This window comes from Mesoplodon mirus, assembly GCF_964341445.2.
Source record: "Mesoplodon mirus genome assembly, chromosome: 11".
Taxonomy (NCBI): domain Eukaryota; kingdom Metazoa; phylum Chordata; class Mammalia; order Artiodactyla; family Ziphiidae; genus Mesoplodon; species Mesoplodon mirus.
The window spans coordinates 67466525-67484765 of record NC_138987.1 but is presented as its reverse complement, the minus strand read 5'-3'; the positions used below and the strand labels follow the sequence as shown (position 1 = coordinate 67484765).

Sequence of the window (18241 nt, the reverse complement as noted above, 5' to 3'; positions counted from 1 at the left end):
CTGAAGCGCCTTCCTGATCAATTACACTGAGATTCCCAGTTCATTTTGGTCCGTAAAGTCAGAGACACAACCTAATTTCCTGCTGTCTTTCATTCTTGGGCTAGGTTATTAGGTTCACTTCAAATCTCTCAACCACTGTCAGTTCTCCATTCAACCTAGTACACTCAAAGTACATGACTATATATAGTAGAAGCTTTTACAAATAATAATGGCTAATATTAATTACTGCTTATTATGTGCCAGGCATGCTACTACTTCACAGATAAAGAAACTGAGGCTTAAAGAGGTGCAATGACTTGCCCAAGACAACACAGCTAGCAATGATTTAACTCAGGCTGCCTCACACGACTGCTTGCAAGCAGTCAATCAAGAACACACCACCCGGGGGCTTCCCTGGTGGCGCAGTGGTTGAGAGTCCGCCTGCCAATGCTCGGGACACGGGTTCGCGTCCTGGTCCAGGAAGATCCCACATGCCGCAGAGCGGCTGGGCCCGTGAGCCATGGCCAATGAGCTTGCGCGTCCGGAGCCTGTGCTCCACGACGGGAGAGGCCACAGCGGTGAGAGGCCCGCGTACCGAAAAAAAAAAAAAAAAAAAGAACACACCACCCGGGACCTTCCTGGTTGCGCAGTGGTTAAGAATCCCCCTGCCAATGCAGGGGACACGGGTTCAAGCCCTGGTCTGGGAAAATCCCACATGCCGCAGAGCAACTAAGCCCATGCGCCACAACTACTGAGCCTGTTCTCTAGACCCTGCGAGCCACAACTACTGAGCCCGTGTGCCACAACTACTGAAGCCTGCGCGCTCTAGGGCCCGTGCTCCACTACAAGAGAAGCCACCACAGTGAGAAGCCTGCGCACCGCAATGATGAGTAGCCCCTGCTCGCCGCAACTAGAGAAAGCCTGCGTGCAACAACAAAGACCCAATGCAGCCAAAAATAATTTTTTTTACAAAAAAGAACACACCACCCTTTTAGCCTGTGACAAAATCCAGTTCCCCCTTTTTTATAGTAATAGCCTCACCTAAAAAGAACAAAGTCCATTTTATTTTTTCTTCTTATAAAGATTGATTTTTTAAACTGAAGTACAGTTGATGTACAATATATAAGTTACAGGTGTACAATACAGTGATTCACAATTTTTAAAGGTTACAGTCCATGTATAGTTATTATAAAATAGTAGCTATATTCCCTATTTTGTACAATATACCCTTGTAGCTTATTTTACTCGTAATAGTTGGTACCTCTTTACTCCGTACCCCTCCCCACTAAGATCCTTTTTAATGAAAACTGCACAGGAACTAGTGCAGTGAGGACGGATCTCAAGTGGATTTGCTGATATTGTTGCTAGGTTTGCCTTTCTGAAAGGTACTCCTTCTTCTACAGGACGTACCTCCAAATCCTCTCCACTGAAGGGCAGGAATAATTATGCTTTGGGTACAGTTCACAGGACAAATTTCCTCTGGCCGAGACCCACGGTACAGCCGAGGATCCAACCCCACCCCTCAGTACAGCAGAACGACCACACTCATGCCAGCCAACTGCACTGCGTGCCCACCCCAGACCATTAGGAAAAGCAAGAAAGGAATTCCCAAACCTCAGACAGATCTGAAAGGGCAGTACTTCCCCCCAAAGGAAAACAGGCAAGAAAAAGCAATCCACAAGCGTGTTTAATTAAACAAACAGAAACAGGCCTTAAACATACAAAAGTAATGCTGTTTCTTTAAGCCACCTACATAATATTTATATTTTCCCATAGCTGGGAAATCACTGACTACAGTCAAGCAACCCCTGAATTCACCTTTGCCGTGCCATTAAACCTGGATCTGCTTAAACCAATAAAACTTCTGTTTTGTTTCTCATCTCAAAGCTCCACTGAAATTAGAATCCAAATACACCAACTGAACCTTAATTCCCCTGGAAAGCTCCTTTAACTGTAAAACATCATGGAATGTTAAACTGCATTTTAGTATTGGTATTTTTTTTTTTTCTATGTAATGCACCTAGCTATGTTTTCTATTTTCATAAAAAATTTTTGGTTTTTGTTTTGCTGTTTAAGAACTGTATCAGAGGGGCTTCCCTGGTGGCGCAGTGGTTGAGAGTCCGCCTGCCGATGCAGGGGACACGGGTTCGTGCCCCGATCCCGGAAGATCCCACATGCCGCGGAGCGGCTGGGCCCGCGAGCCATGGCCGCGGAGCCTGTGTGTCCGGAGCCTGTGCTCCGCAACGGGAGAGGCCACAGCAGTGAGAGGCCCGCGTACAGCAAAAAAAAAAAAAAAAAAAAAAAAAAAAAAAAAAAAAAGAACTGTATCAGACACACAAATTTCTATGACCTAAATGGCAAAATACCAAAAAAAAAATATTCCTCAAAACAAGCATCTGTAGGAAATTTTCAGGGTAAATTTGAGTTGTCTAAGAATATGAGGATTAAGGAGGGTTCATAATCTATCTAAAGTCAGAAATAACTCTTCACATCCTTTTAAAAGATTCACTTAATTAAAATACTCTGAAAGGAAAAAATTAAATGAGACCAAACTAGCGGTTAATCAGATTATAACACATTAAGCAACAATTTCGGACACAGGTGAACCTTAAAGCAGACTGTGGGGACAGATTCCATCTAATTGCAATTTTTCAACCACAAACAATAAGCTCACAGGTATACAGTATAAAAATCCTCTTTTGTAGGTGGGATTTTTACTAGTTTGTCCTAAACTTTTTTCAGTTCCCAGTATATTTATAAGAGAGCTTAGAATCCTCAAAATTCTACCATAGTGGTTGGAAAACTGATGCTAAATTTATTGAAATTCAAAGATAAGCAGGCACTCCCAGTCACCCTTTTTCACATGGTTAGCAAAAGACACATCATCCAGCTCCCCACCCTCCATATTCCACAGTGTATTCACAGGATGCTGATGCTGTCTTAGCAATGCCTTTCCTGTGTTGTAATTATAGGAGTTAAAAAAGTATTTTCCTCTGAGTTTCAGTGATGTCAGCCTGAAACACATTCTAAAGTATTTCCAAAGGCCAGAACATGCAACCACCCTTTGGTACAAACAAAGTCAAAAATAACCTGAAGTTCAGCTGACCACAAAAAAGGGGAAGCACCTACCCAGCTAAATAGGCATGAGACTCAAAGAGCAGTGTTCTCAAGATTTCCACCTACCTAACATATGGTCAAAAGCCATGAACAGGGACTTCCCTGGTGGCGCAGTGGTTAAGAATCTGCCTGCCAATGCAGGGGACACGGGTTCGAGCCCTGGTCCGGGAAGATCCCACATGCCTCAGAGCAACTAAGCCAGTGCGCCACAACTACTGAGCTTGTGCTCTAGAGCCCGTGTGCCACAACTACTGAAGCCTGTGCTCCACAACAAGAGAAGCCACCGCAAGGAGAAGAACGCGCACCGCAACGAAGAGTAGCCCCTGCTCACGTAACTAGAGAAAGCCCGCGCGCAACAACGAGGACCCAACACAGCCAAAAATAGATAAATAAAACAAATTAAAAAAAAAAAAAGCCATTGGGCCTCCCTGGTGGCGCAGTGGTTGAGAGTCCGCCTGCCGATGCAGAGGATACGGGTTCGTGCCCCGGTCTGGGAGGATCCCATATGCCGCGGAGCGGCTGGGCCCGTGAGCCATGGCCGCTGAGCCTGCACGTCCGGAGCCTGTGCTCCGCAACGGGAGAGGCCACAACAGTGAGAGGCCCGCGTACAGCAAAAAAAAAAAAAAAAAAAAAAAGCCATGGACATTGCTCACACCAAGAGGAAGACCCACTCAGAAGTACAAAAGAAATTAAATTCACCGTTGTTTTTTGTTTTTTGGGGGTTTTTGGCCACACTGCGCAGCATGTGGGATCTTTCATTCCCCAACCAGTGACTGAACACCCTGCAGTGCTGCAGTGGAAGCATGGAATCTTAACCACTGGGCTGTCAAGAAGTCCCTAAATTCACTGTTAATTAAAGGAATGCAATAACAATGAGGTGTTTTTATGAAGTTTTTCCTCTATCTTAATGACCACAGCCAGTGGAGCTGAGGGTGCAGTGAAACCAGATAAAAATATAGTCTTAAATTGACAATAAATAACTAGAGCCATAAAATGGTTACACCCTCATGCTCAGTAAATTCTATTTTGTACATCTATCCTAAAAGAAAACAATCCAGGACCTCCCTGGTGGTGCAGTGGTTAAGAATCCGCCTGCCAATGCAGGGGACACGGGTTCAACCCCTGGTCTGGGAAGATCCCACATGCCGCGGAGCAACTAAGCCCATGCGCCACAACTACTGAGCCCACATGCCTAGAGCCCGTGCTCCACAAGAGAAGCCACTGCAATGAGAAGCCCACACACCACTACAAAGAGTAGCCCTCACTCTCTGCAACTAGAGAAAGCATGTGTGCAGCAATGAAGACCCAACATAGCCAAAAATAAATTTAAAATTTTTTAAATAGAAAAAAATCCATAAATGGTAAAGGCTTCTTGCTCTTGTTCACTATAGTGTTATTAGCAAAATTAGAAACATCCATGTTTTCCCTTATTTCAGGAATAACCGCCTACTCAGTAAAATACAATGTAGACATCAAAATGATAGCTGAAATCATGAAGCAATATCTCATAATTCTAACTTTAAATAGCAGGATCCAAATCTATTAGTATAATTTTCCTCAAAAAATTAAAAATAGAATTATCATATGATTCAACAATGTCACTTCTGGGTATATACCTGAAATAATTGAAACCAGGGTCTCTAAGAGATATCTTGTACACTCATGTTCACAACAGCAATATTCACAATAGTCAGAAGGTGGAATCAACCCAAATGTCCATCGACTGATTAATGGATAAACAAAATGAGGTGTATGTATCTATATAAAATGGAATATGATTCAGACTTGAAGGAACTTCTGACACATAGATGAACCTTAAGGACCTTATGCTAAGTGAAATAAGCCAGTCACAAAAATACATATACTGTATGATACCACTTATGAGAGACACACAGAAACAAAAAGTAGAATGCTAGTTGCCAGGAGCTGGCCAGGAGGAGAAAAGGGGAATTGTAGTTTAATGAGGACAGAGTTCCAGTTTCCAAGATGAAAACGTTCTGGCAACTGGATACACAGCAATGTAAATGTGCTTAACACTACTGAACACTTCAAGATGGTTTAGATGAAAAAAAAAAAAAAAAGGTTTAGATGACAAACTTTGTTACCTATATATATATTTTTTTTCGGTACACGGACCTCTCACTGTTGTGGCCTCTCCCGATGCGGAGCACAGGCTCCGGACGCGCAGGCTCAGCGGCCATGGCTCACGGGCCCAGCCGCTCCGCAGCATGTGGGATCATCCTGGACCGAGGCACGAACCCGTGTCCCCTGCATCGGCAGGCAGACTCCCAACCACTGAGCCACCAGGGAAGCCCCTGTTACCTATCTTAAACCACAATTTTCATTTTTATTTTCTTGGCCATGCCACCGCAGCTTGTGGGATCTTAGTTCCCCGACCAGGGATCGAACCTGGGCCCTCCGTAGTAAAAGCACAGAGTCCTGACCACTGGACGGCCAGGGAATCCCCAAACCACAATTTAAAACAATAATAGTTCAGTATGATTATATATGTGCAAAACAGAAAAATGAAAAAACCTAGAAAACAATTCTACAAAATAATATTTATATATAAATAATATCTGTGATGTGCTTTTTATAGCACTATTAATGAAAGTTAAGGGGCTCCCCTGGTGGCGCAGTGGTTAAGAATCCTCCTACCAATGCAGGGGACACGGGTTTGAGCCCTGGTCCGGGAAGATCCCACATGCTGTGGAGCAACTAAGCCCGTGCGCCACAACTGCTGAGCCTGTGCTCTGGAGCCCTCAAGCCACAACTACTAAAGCCCGCGCCTAGAGCCCGTGCTCCGCAACCAGAGGAGCCACCGCAACGAGAAGCCTGCGCATCGCAACAAAGAGTAGCCCCTGCTCGCTGCAACTAAAGAAAGTCGCGCACAGCGAGGAAGAACCAAAGCAGCCAAAAACTAATTATTAACAAAAAAATAAAATAAAATTTAAGGGGCTTCCCTGGTGGCGCAGTGGTTGGGAGTCCGCCGGCCGATGCAGGAGACACGGGTTTGTACTTAAGAACATATTGCTCTAGCTATTTATAAAATCTTAAAATCTTTCCAGTACAAATGACATGCGTATGAGAAATTACTCATTTTTCAGCATATACAAAACAAACATGGGGACAAATTTTGGACTCAGATCTTGCTCTTTACCATGGATAAGAGTTGATCTAACTAAATGGCATGAGAGCAGGTTTCAATCTGGTTTGTTCATTGAATCCCTAGCACAGTCTAGGCCATTGTGAATATTCAATAAACACTTGGGAAATGAATTTAGGAAACTCCATTCACAATCCATACACACACACACAAACACACACACACACTCTCTGCCCAACCTGCATTAATTTCATGAAAACACTTTGCTGCTTACATTCTAAATCTTTTAAATCCAAGATCTTCTAAATCTATTCTTCTGGTCTCCAATTCCCCAACTCATCCTTTTTCCTTCTCTTATTATCTCACTTTGTTTAGTATCTGGCAAAAGAACTGAGTGTTGCAATATATAATTGGTAAATTATCTTAGCTGATGGAATCATGTAGCAGCAGTGAGCAATTACAGTCTATAAAATGCAGATTACTCTGGCTGTGTTAATACTCTATGAAAGAATGAGCCCTCTCCTCTGTACACTGAAGGCACAGTTGCAGCTAGAATGCCATTAGGATGGTTTTATCCTATCAGCTCACAAGTGAAAAAAAGGGAAGTCTCCCCACACACAAGTTTCACAATCTCAAAATGCTTGTATGTGTGACCCAAGCTAGGCTGAGAAGAAACTATACCAAACAGCAAACGGCAAGTTTCTCTTCACAAAGAAAAATCTTCGCAGTGGGCCTGGCTGGTACCACATCCATTCACCTGCAGCCATCTAAAGGATGGAGATTCACACCCTTGGCAAGAGTTAGCGCAAACAGCATTGTCCAACAGATATATAACACAAGCCACTAACTTAAAATTTTCCAATAGCCATGTTAACAAATAAACAGGTAAAAATTAATTTTATTTGACTCAATATATCCTAAGTATTATTTCAACACGTAATCAATATTAAAAAATTATTGTGGTATATTTTATATTCTCTTTCCTTTGTCTTGGAAATCCAGTATGTACTTCAGACTCACAGCCTCTCTCAAATCAGGTGAGCCACGTTTCAAGTGCCAGCAAGCCATATGTGGCTAATAACTACCTTATGTGGGCAGCACAGTTTTAGAATGATGGCCACTTCTATTTTGCGACATTTTTACATTTATTTCACATTTTAATCTTTTTTATGGGCTCTGACATCTCTTTCCTAGTGTGTATCTGGGCCCTCTCCATTAAAAATATGTATATAGCAAGTAAACAAAAACCATATCACCTAGCCACTGAGAGGCAAACCAGAACTAACTATAGGATGATTATATTTCTGCTGGAACACAATCATCTACACGTTTAGGACAGATGTCAACAGAGAAATGTGGCTTGTTTTACAGGGGTACACATCTCAGCCAACGTTTCCATCTAAATAGATGTAATAGCTTTACCAGACTTTGCACAATAGGGGTAGTTCCTGAAAAACTGTGAACAGTTAAAAGGTCCCTTTTACTAAAGGAGCTAGCTCTTTAAAGAAAAATGAGAGATGCTTTCATTTGTGAATTTGATAAGCTTTTTAAAAATTACTAAATGAGGCTAGGGACATTATTTTTTCACTGCTCTGTCCCCAGAGCCAGATTTGGGGGTGGGGGGGAGATGCAGATCCTCCTTACATGTCACCTTCTCAGAGAAGTCTTCCTGAATCACCAATCCGAAGTACACACCCCTCCCCTCGGCCTTCTACTCTTCCCATTCACGGCAAAACTAAACTGTTTGCAAAAATAAACCCATCTGTTGCATGAATGATTGAGTGGCTTTCTTAAAATAAGGGGGAAAATAGAGCTATATCTAAACTAGAAGTAACAGATATACCAATATCATCCTTTTTTAAATGGCTAAGATACTGTGGAGGCTTATGGTCTAGTTGGGAGAGGGGGAAACTGTGTACATTTGTGTATAAAGGAAAACTCACAGTACCAAGTACTGGGACTTCCATCCAAAATGATGAGTAGGCTTCCATTCATCCAATCGCCTACTAACTGCTGGGTATTTATTTTAGACCCTGGGTAAACGTGCTAGTCTCTGTCCTAAACAAAATATAATAACAAATTATCATTTTTGCTATGAAGGGAAAAAGCAGAGGACCTTTAAGAGGGAAGGGTGCCTACTTCGGATTGGTGGTTCAGGAAGACTTCTCTGGGAAGGTGACATGTAAGCTGACAAAGGAAGAGGAACTAAGGGAAGCAATTCCAGGCCCAGGTTCCTCTCCCGTTGTGGAGCACAGGCTCCGGACGCGCAGGCTCAGCGGCCATGGCTCACGGGCCCAGCCGCTCCGCGGCATGTGGGATCTTCCCGGACCGGGGCACGAACCCGTATCCCCTGCCTCGGTGGACTCTCAACCACTACGCCACCAGGGAAGCCCACAGGCTGTTATTTAAAAGTTGCTGCATCAGAGAGAGAACAATAAGCTGAGCCTTGTTATATAACATATATGATATAGGCAATACTTGCTGAGCCAGAATAAAACCTCCCACAAGGCAACATATATATCAGCTCTTCAATGAGACAAGGACGCAAACGGGCCAAGTTAGCCAGGATGTACCTTTGCAAGCATATATCTTATAATATCCAATGTTGTCTTTCACCATGCCTTCCAAAGAGGGGTCTGGCTAGCTAATGACCCTGGGACAAATCAGAAGTGAAAAACAAGCCTCAAGCTGGGGCCTTTATCAAAAGGCAGATATTTATGTGGGAAGCTGGGAGTAAGCAAGAACTGATGCTCCGGGCTAGAAGCTGGTGATCAGGCCACATTAGAAAGCATTCGGTCAGCCTAATTTTTTTGTCCCAGAAAATGAATGTTTACAGTATGACATGCACTGACTGCTAAAGGAAGTCTAAAAAGAATAACCCCATTATTGGATATTTTTAGCTTTTCTTTTCGTAAATGTTTTGTGTCACTGCTTTCCAAATAATTCCAAATCTTGCAAGTCAGACAGAAGAAGAAATGAGATAGACAGTGTATTGTTCGTGTATGCAGGTATATATGATTGGTGACTAATTTCCTTTTGAAATTCAGTTAAAGGAATGTGTCTCTGTGAGTCCTGCTCACACAAACACAAAATTCCAATGGATTAATACTGTGCAAGGACAGAACATATTGGACACGGCAACAAAATGTGCACATGACTGTGCACCCAGCAAAAATGACTGCTGGGACTGTTTATACTCAGTAATATAGGGATTCAATGTTAGTATAAAAAGTTTAACCGAAATACCTTTAATGTTATAAACCACTGTTCTTTGCATCCCTACCCCCCGCGGTCTATCACCAAAACTTCTAATGGAAACACTGAATAAAACAGTGCAACTCATTACTGTTGATTCTAGCAATAAGACACAGAACCAGAGAACCACAAAAATATTTAAATTATGATTAAGGAAAAAGCCCAGGGGCAAACAGAGACCTACTATGTGGAGTCTCACAGGCTTGCCTTATTAAGCCATTCTTCAGTTTAACTTTTTTAAAAGCGTGGATGGTTCAGAAGACAATTTCAAGTTCTTCAAGACTTCTTGACTATTCTACTTCTAAAGCAAACAGTGTCATGTCTTATTCCTATTATCTACACAAGGCTCAAGCCTTAGCTTACAGAAAAAGCAGAATAAGACATGCTGACAGATTATATTAATAATTTTAGTCCGTTTCTTATTTATTTATTTATGGCTGCATTGGGTCTTCGTTGCTGGGGGCAGACTTTCTCTAGTTGCAGTGAGCGAGGGCTACTCTCTCATTGCTGTGCGCGGGCTTCTCATTGCGGTGGCTTCTCTAGCTGCAGAGCACGGGCTCTAGACGCACAGGCTTCAGTAGTTGTGGCACGCGGGCTCAGTAGTTGTGGTTCGCAGGCCCTAGAGCACAGGCTCAGTAGTTGTGGCGCGCGGGCTTAGCTGCTCCGCGGCATGTGGGATCTTCCCGGACCAGGGCTCGAACCTATGTCCCCTGCACTGGCAGGCAGATTCTTAACCACTGTGCCACCAGGCGAAGTCCAACAATTCTAGTCCATTTCTACTCTTGGAAGCCTGAATGTGTAGAAAAGGAAAATTATGGTAACAGACTGTTGACATTGTTGGTTCTGCACGAAACAAAATGGTGAATTCAAAAGTATGAATTATGAACACTGTAATGAAGACATATGAATGACACCTATCGGGTGTCAAAGTTTTAAGAAACTCCTAAATTACAGATGTCCATTTTGCAAAAGGAAAATGGAATATTAAAATTATTTTTGGAGGGCTTCCCTGGTGGCGCAGTGGTTGGGAGTCCACCTGCCGATGCAGGGGACGCGGGTTTGTGCCCCGGTCTGGGAAGGTCCCACATGCCGCGGAGCGGCTGGGCCCGTGAGCCATGGCCGCTGAGCCTGCGCGTCCAGAGCCTGTGCTCCGCAACGGGAGAGGCCACAACAGTGAGAGGCCCGCGTACCGCAAAAAACAAACAAAAAAAATTGGGGGGGGACTTCCCTGGCAGTCCAGTGGTTAAGACTCAGCACTTCCACTGTAGGGGGTGCAGGTTCCATCCCTGGTCGGGGAACCAAGATCTGACATGCCACATGGTGCAGCCAAAAATTAAAAAAAACAAACAAAAATTATTTTTATAGCCGACAAGCAGCAAAAAGGAGACCAGAATTTGAGTCAGGAAGACGAGTTCTGCCTTTCCCCCACCTAAATGGAGGTCTTTGGTGAACCACTTAACAAGGCCTAACCTTTCATTAGGTTAATGTTCAGCGGATTCTTGGAAGAATCATGAGACAGGGTACATTGAAAAGCCATAAAGAGCCAACAATTATCAAACCAGGAAAGAATTCATTCATTTCAACTAATATTCACTGATGGAGGCCCTGGGGATACAGCAGTAAGCATGACATTCAAACTACCACCAAAAGGCCACACATGTTCATTCCCTCTACATCTTTCAGACCGGTTTTTAAGCTTTTTCCTTTCCTTTTCTTTCTTAAAGAGGGCACCAAAATAAGAAAGAAAATAACATTTTTGTTATTCTTGGAGAAAGAAAGAAGTTGGGCTATGTTCCTTTGCCTGGCAAGAGAAGAAAGAAACTTCTCAACCTCCTTCCCCCTTTCTCCCCATCCCGCTTTTACCACAAACATCTTGCTTTCCCTGGGTATTTTCAAGAGTTCTAGAAACCACATTTTCCTGGCTCTTCCACCAGGTGGTATAGCACCAAAAAAACTCACTATTATCAATAATAGATCCTTCTGACAACACTTCTCTTTCCATCTCTCTGAAGAAAAGATAAATTTCACTTCTACACCATATGTCAGAAGTGCCTACCTAATTCTTACAATCACCAGCATAAAAAATGAAAAAAGGCTTATCTAACCTCAGGTGAAAGATATGTTCTGTATTAAGAGTGCCTTGCTTTAGGGCTTCCCTTCCCTGGTGGCGCAGTGGTTGAGAGTCCGTTTGCCGATGCGGGGCACACGGGTTCGTGCCCCGGTCTGGGAACATCCCACATGCCACGGAGCGGCTAGGCCCGTGAGCCATGGCCACTGAGCCTGCGCGTCCGGAGCCTGTGGTCCGCAACGGGAGAGGCCACAACAGTGAGAGGCCCGTGTACCGAGAAAAAAAAAAAAGAGTACCTTGCTTTAAATTTAACTCACAAATCTTATCAGGAATTTAACACACTCACTCTTTAAATAAACCCAAATGCCCACAAAAATTCAATTAGAACACCTTCTCCAACTGGCAAATAAGTCCTCTAACTCAGCACCCTGTATGTGTTATGTTAGAAGGGGAAATACACAGGTATTAAAGTTTCAGAATATACTTTGAAACTCTTTAAGCAAAGGTCTAGGTCTTACTGTCCTGATTTTCAGCACAATCTTCAAAATACACATTGATGTCAGACCAATTCTAAATACTAAATAAGTAACATTAAATGAGTATAATATATATATACTAGATGAATATTACGTAAGTTAATGAGTATAACATAGAAACACTGTATGTGTATAAACCCAGGAAAAAATATTTTTACTTTTTTTTTATATATAAACTTTTTATTTATTTTTGGCTGTGTTGGTTCTTCATTGCTGCACGGGCTTTCTCTGGTTGTGGCAAGTGGGGGCTACTCTTCGTTGTGGTGTGTGGGCTTCTCATTGCGGTGGCTTCTCTTGTTGCGGAGCACAGGCTCTAGGCGCGCAGGCTTCAGTAGTTGTGGCACATGGGCTCAGTAGTTGTGGCTCGCGGGCTCTAGAGCGCAGGCTCAGTAGTTGTGGCACGCGGGCTTAGTTGCTCCGTGGCATGTGGGATCTTCCCGGACCAGGGCTCGAACCCATGTCCCCCCTGCATTGGCAGGTGGATTCTTAACCACTGCGCCACCAGAGAAGCCCTATTTTTACTTTTAAAGCACTAAAGCATTTTCATACAAGTTCAACATGGATACATCGGCCCTTGTCAAGGAGCATCTCACACCTGGAGAATTCAAGACCAGCTAGTTTTTTGGAGATACTAGTCACCTCCGGAATAGACTTCAAACTACCACAACCATCTCTGACAATCTCTATTCCAAGTGTCAAATGATGACAGCAAGAAAGTAGAGAAAGGAAAGAAAGGGGAGGTCAAGAAAGAAAGAGAAAAGCAAAGTGAAAAAAGCACAAGGAAATGCAATCCTTCTACAAATGACCGGAGGGCGGGTATTTCTGACTTCGAAACCTCACAGCAAACTCCTGTCCTTAAAATACACTCCACTAAAAATAAGATTTCACTTGCTATGGACTGAATGATTTTGCCCCACCCCTGCCCAGTTCATATGATGAAGCCCTAATGTGACAAGATTTGGGATGCGGGGCCTTTGGGAGGTAACCAGGTCTTGAGGGTGCCCCCCACACAATGGGATGTGTCCTCTTAAGCGGGAAAGAGGCAGCCCTTTCTCCGGGTGAGGACACTGCCAGAAGTCGGCTGTCTGCAAGCCAGGAAGGGGCCCTCATCACAACCCGACATGCTGGCACCCAGATCTCAGACTTCTAGCCTCTAGAACTGTCAGAAACACATACTTGTTGAAGTCACCTAGCTTGTGGCATTCGTTACAGCAGCCTCAGGTTAAAGTGACTAGTAAATAGTATGGCCTTAAGCCTTAGAAACAATAAAGAACGGAGACCTCCTGAACCAGAACTTCACTTGGGGTTACCTGCTACTGAACAAGGGTACCCGACTTCACTCTAGCCCTTCCCTCTCCCCTCTCCCCCCTTCTTCTGGTTGGGAAGTTAAGAGGTTCAAAAAACTTCCGAATCGTAACAAGAAATTTGACCTCATAAAGTGGTTAAATAAACTTAAAAAGTCTGGCAAGGAAACCCTGACACATTACTCCGTCCTCACCCCTCCCAGAAGGCATCACCCGGCCCTGAACGATTTTCCTTGCTTCTAGTCTCCAGAACTAAGTCTGATGGCGATGTCTGGAGCGCGCCTACTGTTTTTTAAGAGCAACCAATTTGTTCCGGTCCAGCCTTCTCTCATCTGATACGAGCACGTCTGGGTTGGCAGGGCTTCCTTGGTGTGGCTCCCAGGGCCAGGAGGCCGCGGGGTTCAAGCGCCCGACTTCGAAGTCTGTCCAAGTGTCCTGTTTCGGGGTAACCTCCCCTGACACTGTCACGGTCGGCGAAACCGGCCCAAGTACTCTTCCCATCTTCTCCGAAGTCATGCTTCCCACTGCACGCTTCCTCCAAAAAAGGAAGAAACCGGCCGAAGGCTCAGCTCTCGCCGGCCGATCCTACCTAGCACCGGAACTTGTTTGCAAAACATTCGAGGCACCTATACAATTGACTTTACTGGAAACGCACAACCTTGACTCCCGCTACCAAGATTTAATGAACGCCTGCTCTGGTCAGGCCAGGCGTTCCTCTCAGCGCTCCCCCACCGATCCCGCCACGAGAGGCGCCTGGACCGGGAAGGTAGGGGAGGCCAGGTCCCCACGTCCACTCCTGGCTGTTACACGGCCCCCAGGCCACTCCAGGGGCCACAGGCCAGGGAACGGACTAATAGTGGGGGCCGGCGTGAGGCCCGCGAGGGGGCGAAGGGCTTCCCCAGGCGCAGGGGAAAAGCGGGGAGTGGCCGGCGGACGCCTCCTGGCTCTCAGAAGTGCCCCCCAGCCGCCGGAGGCAGAGCAACAGAGGCCATCTGCCGCGGCAGGCGGGAGCGGGCCCTCCGCCTCCCCGCCCTCCCTCCGGCTTCTCTCCCCAGGGCGCCCCGCGCACGCCCGCACGCACAAACTCAAGGCACTACCCCGGCATCCGGAAAGACAGAAACCCCTTCTCGGAGGCCGCCTCCTCCTCCTCCTCCTTCCTCGCGAGCATCCCCCGCGCGCCCCGCGGAGACCCGTGGACTTGAAGGTCCCGCCGCGCCGGGACTCCGCGGGAGCGACCGAGCGCCGGCTACAGCGCCTACCGGGAACGCCACTCACTTGCTGGCCGGCGCGGGGCTTGCCCTGGGGCGGTCTCCTGAAGAAGGAGGTCCTGGCGGTGAAGAAGAAGTCCTCGGCGTCCTCCTCCAGGCTGCTGTAGCCGCTGCTCATGCTGCTGGTCCCGTCGCGCGCGGGCCGCCTCCCCGGGGAGCTGGCGGCCAGGCAGGGGGTGCCGCGCCCGCCCGCCCCGCGAGGTTCCCGGCGCGCGGCCCCGAGCCGCCGGCGGGCCGTCCTGCTGCAGCTGCGGCCGCCGCTCAATTCGGCCGTCCGCGCCCCTCCTGCCGCCTCCCGGCTTCCCGGCCCGATTCTGGGCGCGGCTGGGGCCCTGAAGCTCCCTGCGACCCCGCCCCTGGGGCCCCGCCCCGAAAGGCCCGGGACGCTCCCCACGCGGCTTGGGCACTCCCCGCGCGCCCGCAGGTGGGGGCGGCGCAGCCGGCCTGTTCCAGGCGTGCTGCTCTTTCCTAGCAGTATTTGGGGAACCCCGGGAGCCCCGCCACGATAGCTGCGTCTGTGCTCCCGGTCGCTTCCCCAGCCTCCCGGATCCTGCCAGTTCCTCTGAGATCAGTCCACCCGCCCCACGCCCGGCTAGCTCGGGTTTGGGGGAGGGCCCAAGCAGAGCAGGGAAATTTCTCCGCTCTCCCCGCACTGCTCGCCCCTTTTCGGGGTCCAGCTGGTGACAGTGGAGATTGACCGGCCGAGGGACCCCCTCCTCCCAAGACCCTCAGGCGTCCCGCAGCCGTTTCGCCCCGTCCTGAACTCCGGCAACTCGGCCCTCCAGGAGGGTTAAAAGTTAGCTGAGACGAATGGGGAGGTAACGACTGGGTTGAGTTTATTCAAATGAAAACATCCTTTCCGGAAATTCAGTTGAGCTTGGGTCTTTGCCTCTCGCCCTTCTTTCTAGTGAGAGTTCATTTTCAGATAAGGACCGCCAAGGTCATTATGATCTTTGAGGCTACTTGGTGCGAAGGGGGGTGAACTAGTTCTGCAGTTCGAGTACTTATTAATTAAACGTGCTTTTTAAATGTCCCCTTCCACAATCCGCTTTAAACCTACAAGGCATGATTTCAGCGTTGGGGTGAAGGGTTCAGGTAACTCTATTCACCCTCCTCAAACAAAAAAAAAAATCCCTATTTTCTGAATCCTTTCTGTCAGCTAATCCTCTTTTAAAATGCAAATTTTTCCTCCAAGCCACCTGTGGATGTTAGTCATTTACACCTTGGTGTTATTGAATTGATTTAAATCATACTAATTTCCTTGCAGAGATCCTGACCGAAAGGTTGTTTTGAAGTTTCAGCCCTGCTATAGTAAGCCGGCTTTAGGAGAGGTTTCTTAGGAGGGGAAGAGACGGGTTAGAAAACAAATTTTTCAGCCATTATAGGTAAACTTTCTTGCATTACCTCCTTTAGTCCTCAAAACAACTCTATTAGGTAGTTAGGACTATTTTATGCTCATTTTACATCTAGAGCAGCTGAGGCTTAAAGAAAGGAAGGGAGCTGTAAGGTGGCAGGGCTGGGATCATTCTGATCTGAAGATCCTCAGATACCCTTCTAGGTCCTCTGCTTGGTCCGTGTCAGCCATGGTCGCTTGTGGACTAGCTGGGAGGGAGAGCTGGCCCGGAGATGACAATAAGGAAAGAATTGGCTCTTGAGTCATCCTATTTCAGGCAGAAAGAAGGCTTGCATACCTGCTCTATCTTCCTTCAGGCTTACATCCAGTTTGCAAAGTTGTCTATTAACCCGAGGGATTCACAGCAACCCCAGGAGGCAGGCCTTGGAGTTACAGCCCATTTTAAAGATCCTGCAACATTAAAGCCTTCCCAGCCACCAAGCTACTGAATAATTAGAAACAAGGAATTCCAATTCTATACTGTTTCACCCAGTCTAAGCTGATCCCTATGTATGCCATGTACCTAACCTAATGTAAGGGAATGAGATGATATACTTACTTTATGATAGATTTTTGTCATTTGGTTTCCATTATTTCATTAACATAGTCCTCATTAAATACTCCAATTTAAGAGTCATGTGTACGTTAAAGAATTTAAATAACTTGTTTTATTGTGAATGGAAAGAAGGAAATAGCCCCACACAGAACAAATTATTTTACGCAGTTTCTGAATACTTTGAAGAAACATATTAAAAGAAAAAATACGTTAAGGTGCTTTGTGATCCACCATACCATAAATAGGATTTTTTTCCTGGTATTGTTTTTAAGTTCCAAAGGACAGAATTAATTTTTATACCTGTCAGCACACCATTAGAATCAGGTGTAACAAAAAGGCATAATTGAATAATGCAGTAGAAGCACTACTTTTAAACAACAAAAAGCAATAAAAAATAAAGGAAGAATTGGCAGTTTCCTAAATCATCATATTAATCATATATCTATATTTTTCTGATAGTATTTTTTTTTAAACACTTGGGCAAACTTTAGTACCTTTTTTTTTTTTTTTTTTTTTGGCCACACCACGTGTCTTCTGGGGTCTTAGTTCCCTGACCAGGGATTGAATCTGGTCCCTAGGCAGTGAGAGCGTGGAGTCCTAACCACTGGACAGCCAGGCAGTTCCCCTGGTAGTATTCTTGACAAAAAAAATATTATGAATTTAAAATTTGGTTCATGAAATTAGTATTTGTAAAATTTGTAAAAATTCAAAATGTCACATTAAGCATTTTTAACATTTAAAATTCAGGGAAGGGGATGTAATAACTAAAATGTGTGCAACCAAGTTCAGCTGAATGGACTTACTGTCAAATACACAGGAGAATTTGTAAGAATTTGTACGAAGAGGCTTTAGTAACAGTTATAACCCTTTTTACTCACCAAATAAACCACCCAGGAGAAAAATAATCCTATAAATGTGATTATAAATCACGAAGTTTAAATCAGATTCTTTAAGTACTATATATCCACAAATAGTAGACTCAAATATCAATATAATAAATGTAGAAAAAAATTTAGACACAGCTAACCCTTTGACTAAATATATTTAGAGGTAAAATTTTTCTTTTGTCAACTTGTCCTAATAAAACACAAGATCACAGAGGAAAAGACTTCTAGGTTTGACTATGTAAAATTTTTAATATTTTAACACACATAATGGCAAAAGACAGGGAAAAACTGGGGGAAATATTTTGTGCATAACTGTATCCTTAAAATACAAAGAGCTCATGTAAATCAATTAGAATTTCAACACCTAATGAAAAAATAAGCAAGGGATATGACAATCAGTTTATAAAAGGAGAAATAGGGACTTCCCTGGTGGTGTAGTGGTTGAGACTGTGCTCCCAATGCAGGGGGGGACTGGCTTTGATCCCTGGTCAGGGAACTAGATCCCACATACATGCCGCAACTAAGAGTATGCATGCCACAACTAAGGAGCCTGCCTGCTGCAACTAAGACCCAGTGCAACCAAATAAACAAATATTTTTTAAAGTATATAAAAACTATTAAAAAAAGGAGAAATAGAAATACCTTATCAGTCATTTATAAATTAAAACATTCATTCAGTCAACAAATATTTATTGAGCACATGCTATCTGCCAAACACTAATTTCAGCACAGGATATATCACTGGACAAAAGAGACAAAAATCTTTGTTTTA

The 18241-nt window shown here is 44.9% G+C and overlaps 1 protein-coding gene across 1 annotated transcript in view; it reads right to left on the bottom strand.

The window, feature by feature from the left end:
* The window catches only part of RASSF3 (Ras association domain family member 3), a 76379-nt gene extending 61224 nt beyond the window's left edge, over positions 1-15155 (bottom strand). The window contains exon 1 of the mRNA XM_082635086.1: positions 14641-15155. Coding sequence (XP_082491212.1) covers positions 14641-14751 — 111 coding nt within the window. The 5' untranslated portion in view covers positions 14752-15155. The remainder of the gene's footprint in view (positions 1-14640) is intronic.
* Between the last annotated feature and the right edge of the window lie 3086 nt (positions 15156-18241).